Here is a 6,633-nt window from a genome sequence, read left to right as displayed (position 1 = left end):
ATTTATGGTTTATGATCTTAACTGCTGATAAAATCTGCCATTTACTTGATGAATTTTCTAGTCCATGAGTGTTTTCTCAACATCAGAGGCTTGTGATGTCAGTGAAGTACATGTGTGTGAAAAGCCTGCTCATTAACAGCACAATCTGAAGGGAGTTCAATGGCAGGTTGAGCACAACTAGTTCCCTGTTAACCTGTAAGCATTTTCATTTCCCTCGGTGACTTGAGTTGTCTTTGGTGATGCACGGGCTACTGCTCCTGCACGCTGGTAATGAGCTCCGCTTCTCCACTTTACTGTCATGGTCTGTGGAGAGATGTAAAGTTTGAGATGAGCGCCGGAGCTGTTCAAAGAACAAGTGTAGATAGAAATAAAGAGCACTGGACACTAGATTTAAGGCTGAGGCAAGTGCTTTTGTAACTGATGAGTGGATCGTTTTTTTTAAAGCCTGCAACACTATAAATATTAGGTCAATTAAAGTCCCAGTGTGCAAGACTAAGGTGGGGTTATGGGCAAAATCTAAAAAAATATCCCCCATACGTAGGAGTGTTTAAGTGTAATATCACTTTTATGTTCTTTGCGCAAGGACTTTTCTTTACAGAGGCCACCATCTTGCTCCACCTTATTTCAAAAGCAGTCCATCTATTTTAAGATGGAAGCTTATTATGGAAACGTAAAAAAACAGCTCTTCCCATATAAACCCAAAGCATAAACTAACAAAGAAATGGCAGCTATAGTGGGAGAGTGAAAGAAAGGAGAGAGTGGTGAATGAGTGTTTGCGTCCTCTCTGTACGAAGAGGCCACTGTAGTTTCCTGAAGAACGTGGGAGAGGGAGGAGTGAGCGGTGGAGTATTTGTTGCATTTTGGTGCTTTTCCATTGTTCAGTTCTAGCACGACTCGCCTCGACTCGTTTTTTGCTTTTCTATTAGGGATAGTATATTGTTTTGGTACCTGCTGTGGCGAGATACAAGCGAGCTGGGCCAATACTAAATGTGACGTCAACACTGCTGAACTTATTATTTAACTGATTCTAATGAAACACCAGAAACAACTGCTTTGCCCGTCACTAGTTTGTGTGTTTGTGTCGCGTATTGGCAGTTTCATGCAGCCGTGCTATACCGAAGTAATGGAAAACAACATGAATGATACCAAACCAAGTAGAGTCGAATTGAGTAGAGTAGTGCTAGCACTGAATCATGTGAAAGCACCATTTGTTGCACTCTGCCTTCTCACCATTAGGTGTCACTAATTCTCACACAATGGGCCTTTAAGTGCAGACTATTAAAAGAAAGTAAATCAATTAATTTCCTTCTGCAGATTTGTTTCTGTTGTTTATTGCATTGAATGAAAACAAACAAACATAAATTACCAGTATTGCAGAGGCTCATCATTTTTGAGGTAGTGAAGAGGTCGGCCAAATGACACTTATGGGCTATATTTTTACAGCAGAACATTCGGTTGCAAAGAAGAACTACTACAAAAAAAACATTTGACTTTGTAATGACATCTTTACTCAGTATCTTAATGTTTGAAATCTGTTTTCCTTCGATTTATTTGTACACAATTTATTGTGTCCATGTGCTTTGACACACTTCAGTGTATAATATAATAATGATATATGAACAATAATTACTTGTAACTCCACAAAAATGTATTAGCACATATGAAGTAACATACAAATGAAAAGAAAATGTGGTTTGATTTACTGGACTGAGGATTGTGTATATTCATGGTTTTGAATGATGAATGACGTGATCGGAGAAACCAACATCAAAATTTGGTAGAAAAAGTGACGTGATGAAAGACAGTTGTGACTAATGAGAGATAAACAGAAGGAGGGAACTTAGACAAGTAAGAGAGAAAGAACAAACACAACAAAGCCAACATGAGGGAGATTAATCGTCAGCGATTAAACATATGTCATTTTTGTTATTTCCGCAGTTCTTTTGGTAGAGGGAGAAGTTGTATAAAAAAGACTGTGCCATTTCCCTGCCCACAGGTTTTATTTTTGCACACTGTCGCTTGGTGACTCAATGCAACACCCCTCCAATTACCTCCCACTCCCTCGCCCCCACGCCCCATCCATCCCGCCCTTCAGCCCACACACCTAACACACTCTGACGTCAGTTGATGCTGAGAGAGGAGGGGGGGGGTCCGATTCTGCCACCCACGGAGTACTTCCTATCCCTCCTCCTCCCCCACCCCCTCATATCTTTGCTGGCTTCCTTCTCATCGCCTCATCTCCTCGGCTGACTTTCACAGCCCAGAAAGACTAACTTGCCCAGATTACTTGCTTTATTTCTTTTTCAAGAAATGTTACAACAGTGTGACCCTCACCCTTCATCTCTCACTCTTTTCCTCTCTCTTTATTGCTCCCCGCCTCCTTCTGTTTCCCCTTCTAACGTCTATCCTCTCTAATTTACAGTCTGGTGAAGTTCACTTGTGCATAGTGGGAGGCGTCACCTCAGAGAGAATGTGACTCACTGAAGTTCAAGCTGTAGAGCTATAAAATATTCATTGTTACGAGAGGTTGGGAGCCTCTGTCATTTTCAACTCAAGCCCAAAATCAACATCAAGCTTTTCAATTATCCATTGATTTCTCAATTAAAAAAGAAAACATTTAGGGAAATGTGTTTCTTCCCAATCGCAAATGTAATGTATGTACATGTACATGTGCTATGTTTCCATTGATGCAATAAACATACATATTAAAACATATATATGAGGAATATATGTACATTTTTGCTGTGACTATTTCAAAATGTTTTAAACTTATATATCCAGCGGATGAATATTTGTGATAATAATGTATCACCACAAACATTAAGACTGTAAGCATTAAGACTGTAAACAAAACTGGATTTAAGAGTTAGCCTCGCTCTTCTGTATGTTGAAACTTAATTAACAAAATGTAAACGTCCTCTTCTGTTTAAATGATTTTAGAAATAGTCCAACATATAACCCTGACTTAAATTGTGAATTGTTGTTTCGAAAAACAAAGCTTTATACAAGCACTAAAGTTTACTTTTGGACGGACCTAACGCTGACATCACTAACTTAACTAAGTTAAGTTTGGAGCCTTGCTAGCTTTGTGTGTTCACACCATTGACTGTATATAAAAGTACATAGCCCTCTGGTTTAAAAACAAAGCCTAAGAAATAGGATGATTGGTGCGACTCCACTAAAAAGAACTCTGTTTGAATGGAAGTCTGTCGGAATATGAACCATTTTCTCTTCTTAATTAACATCAGTAAACATTAACAGGCATAACAGGTCTCGATTGCTAGTTTCAGATATTTTTCAAAGGAATATGATGTTCATTTTGTAAATTATGTTCCCATTTAGAGGAAAAATAGCCAGTAAACCACAGCACATATGAGTGGACACACACATAGGCTTTCTCATGTGGGGGCCATGTTACTGAAAACCATTGGGGACCTGCAATTTGCCCAATTCAAGCTCATGCCCACTCCGTACCCAAGTGGCCTGGAAATGGTACAAAGTGGGCGTGAGCTTTAAATGGGCAAATGTGGGTGGGGCCATCATGAAAACCATGGACAAAACCACTTGGGACCCCAACTATAACCTGTATGGGGCCCACATTGACAAAACCCCAACTTGGCACCTGTCAAACGGCAAATCTCCGGGATTCACATTAAAAAAGCGTTCACGTAAATTTTTATACCAACTTTATCTTTCAGACGAGAGAGTTCTCATCTAACTCTCTGCCAGACAGCAAGTACATGAACAAAAATACTGAACAATTCCTTAAACTTCGCTGATGAGTAAACATTGTAAAAAAACAAAACAAAACACTTTTATTTTACATCTGTTATTAAACACATAAAGTGTTTATGTCAGTATTTGAAAAGTCACCTGTGGAGCGGGTCCCTTCTGATCTTAGGCTGATCTTGCCAGCCCGATCATGCGACACCATCCGAGCCAATCGCAGCCCTTCGTCCATTAGTGTTTGCTGTATGAGATGGCGACTCCAGCTGGTGGGGTTGGAGGTGTCAGTGTGGGGGTGGGGGGAAGGAGACTGGTTGCACTGTGAGCCAGTGTCTAACAGGACAGACAGAGCTGGGTGTTAATGCAGTCCTCTTCCAAAAATTTATTTTTAAACAAACAGGAAGGATGTCAGAAGGAGAAGATGTGATCTACTGAAGACACATTAGTATGACTTCATATTTGAGCTCTTTACCGTGTGATCCACTGTCCAGGCTTTCTGTAGATAAGCTGTCATCGTCTGCCCTCTGGGTCAAACCCTCTGAACCCTCTGCTCCGAGAAGTGATGACACGGTCTCCTAAAACACAACATCACTGACACTTTAGTGCTGATGAACGATTTCAGACGGCTGAAAGGTAACATGGAGTTTTAGAGAATGTGCCACAAGTTAGACTCATACTGAAACTTGTGACAGTCCTGCTCTGAACACTCACCTCGTGTCTCACTCTCTTCTGAGACACCACACAGATGTCATCTGGATTTGTCCTGCAGGGGGAAAACAACAAAGACATATGAATGTGAAAGCTCATTCTTCAAACTGGAAACAAGATCAGTATTTAATCAATCAGTCCTGGTTTGCGCTCTGTTGCTACGTTCATTCATTTAGATTTGTTCGTGCTCGTGTTTATGTTCATGAAAAAAAAGTGTGAAACAATAATATAGGGTTTTGTGTGACACTACAGAGGTTGGACTTTAATTCCCACTGTATTTTGAACAAGGTTCATTCTGAAAATGAAAACACCTGTCAGAGGATGACTCACGTAAACCATGTGTAACCACATGTAAACATGTGCAACATTTCATGTGTACGAGTGTGAATGAAATCATTCACACTCGTACACATGATGCTAATCTGCCTTGAATACATGAGCGTGATCATGCGTTTGGTTACCTTGCATGCTTCAGTGTGGAGGTGTAGGCACATTTTCTCGCCACTTGCCGAGCTAAAGAAAAGAGCTCCACCCGTCTCAGCAAAAGGGCATTGTCACGCATACAGAACTGAGCAGCGGCTTCATTGATGATCAGCTGAAGAGAGAGGCACAATAAAAAATAATATCAAGACATTTTCTTTTCCAGGTCAGTATGAAGCATGATGCGATACATTCACCTCAGCTCTTGTCTCTGATGGTTATTACCTCATGGTGTGTGAGCTGCTTGCCCTCTCTCCTCTTGGAGTCAAAGCGCCCATAAATGAGGCTGTACTTTCGGATCTCCTCCTCCTTGTTCACATCCTGGGACCCCATTTTGAAAATGTGCCCCACAGTCTTTGCCATTTTCTTGTTCATCCTGAGCAGAGTCTTCACCTCTGCAGGATCTGACCTGGGCAGGGTCCTGAGGAGTCTATCCACACTCTCCACCACCGCCCTTGCCGTTTCCCCATCCAGCTGTCCTCCGGGCCAGGCTGACAGAGGTGCTGGGACAAAAGAAGCAGAGGGGCTTGGAGATGTGGAGGGACCAGGAGGACATGCTGACAGCAGAGGTGGGCTGGGCGGCTCCTCCTCTAATCCAGATGTAGAAGTACAGTTTCCATCTGGCTCTGGGCTGAGCCAGTGTGGGTCCATGGGTGACAGGTTTTCCCTGTAGTGTGTGTCTGGTGGTTGTGGTGAGGCCTGGGAGCAGGGGCTTCTCGGACTCCCACTGTGCATTGGAGTAAGACACGCCCGGTCCTCCCTTTCACACGGTGACCCTGGCTGCCCATTGCTCACAGACTTCCTGGGTCCGCCCGCTGACCCACTAGTGCCCGTTCCATCTACTTTGAAGAGTGGTATGCCCCCGAGTGGGACGTTAGAAACAGGCTGGTTGAAGAGAGCAGGGTTTGCTGCCCAGTCTCGGAGGGCCTTTTGCAGCCTACGCACATGCAGTGGCTTGGTGGCCATGCCAACTAGAGCCATGATCTCCAGGAACTCCTCCTCCGCTGCCTCACAGAGCTGCTGCACATCATCACCGCCCTGCTGGATGAAGGTTTCATAGTAGGCCAGCAAGTTGGCCCTCTGCAGCACCCGATAAAGCTGCAGCTCCCCAAGTGTTCGTGGCAGAGACATGGCACACGGCACTGGGTAGATGAGGCAGGAGAAAGGAAAATGTGATCATCCATTTTAATAAAGGCTTTGCCAGCTGGACTACATTATACTGTAAATGCCTTACAACACAATAGACATTTTCAACAAATAAAACAAAACAAATAAATGTATGTGCACGGTTAGGAGCAGAGGTTGAAAAATATATCAGGGACTTAACCCCTCATCTATTTTGTTCAGAATAAATGTACAATATTCTGTTTAATTGGGGAGAGTGCTGCATTGGTCACAACATAACACAACAGCAAACAAAAACAAAACAAATCAGGTACTCAACATGGATATGAGCACAAGTCCATCAACTATTCGTGGCAGAAAGACACTGAAGTAGAAAAATCACATGTGCAAGGATGAAGACTACTGAGTCAAAAAGTGCCACCACTTGTAACCGTCTCTTAAGAAAAGAAATTCATCAATGTACATTTTGAAGACCTTTTTTTAGACTACAAAACGTACTGCAAAGCATTAAAATCATTGAGACCTCTATAGAATGACACTTTCAATATATGGTTTGGAAAACTCTTGGCAATGTGCCACTGACCTCAGGGCCCC

General features: G+C 42.5%; 1 protein-coding gene across 1 annotated transcript; it reads right to left on the bottom strand.

Annotated features, from left to right (window-relative positions):
• Positions 1-205: 205 nt before the first annotated feature.
• nab2 (NGFI-A binding protein 2 (EGR1 binding protein 2)) lies at positions 206-6,045 on the bottom strand (the record flags this gene model as incomplete). Its single annotated transcript, XM_083888567.1, has 6 exons — positions 206-303; positions 3,874-4,059; positions 4,199-4,301; positions 4,432-4,489; positions 4,896-5,029; positions 5,140-6,045. The coding sequence occupies 6 exons, from the start codon at positions 6,043-6,045 to the stop codon at positions 206-208; spliced, it is 1,485 nt and encodes a 494-aa protein (XP_083744693.1).
• Between the last annotated feature and the right edge of the window lie 588 nt (positions 6,046-6,633).

Source organism: Microchirus variegatus (genome assembly GCF_963457635.1).
Source record: "Microchirus variegatus genome assembly, chromosome: 4".
Lineage (NCBI taxonomy): Eukaryota > Metazoa > Chordata > Actinopteri > Pleuronectiformes > Soleidae > Microchirus > Microchirus variegatus.
This window is presented reverse-complemented; position numbering and strand designations above follow the sequence as displayed.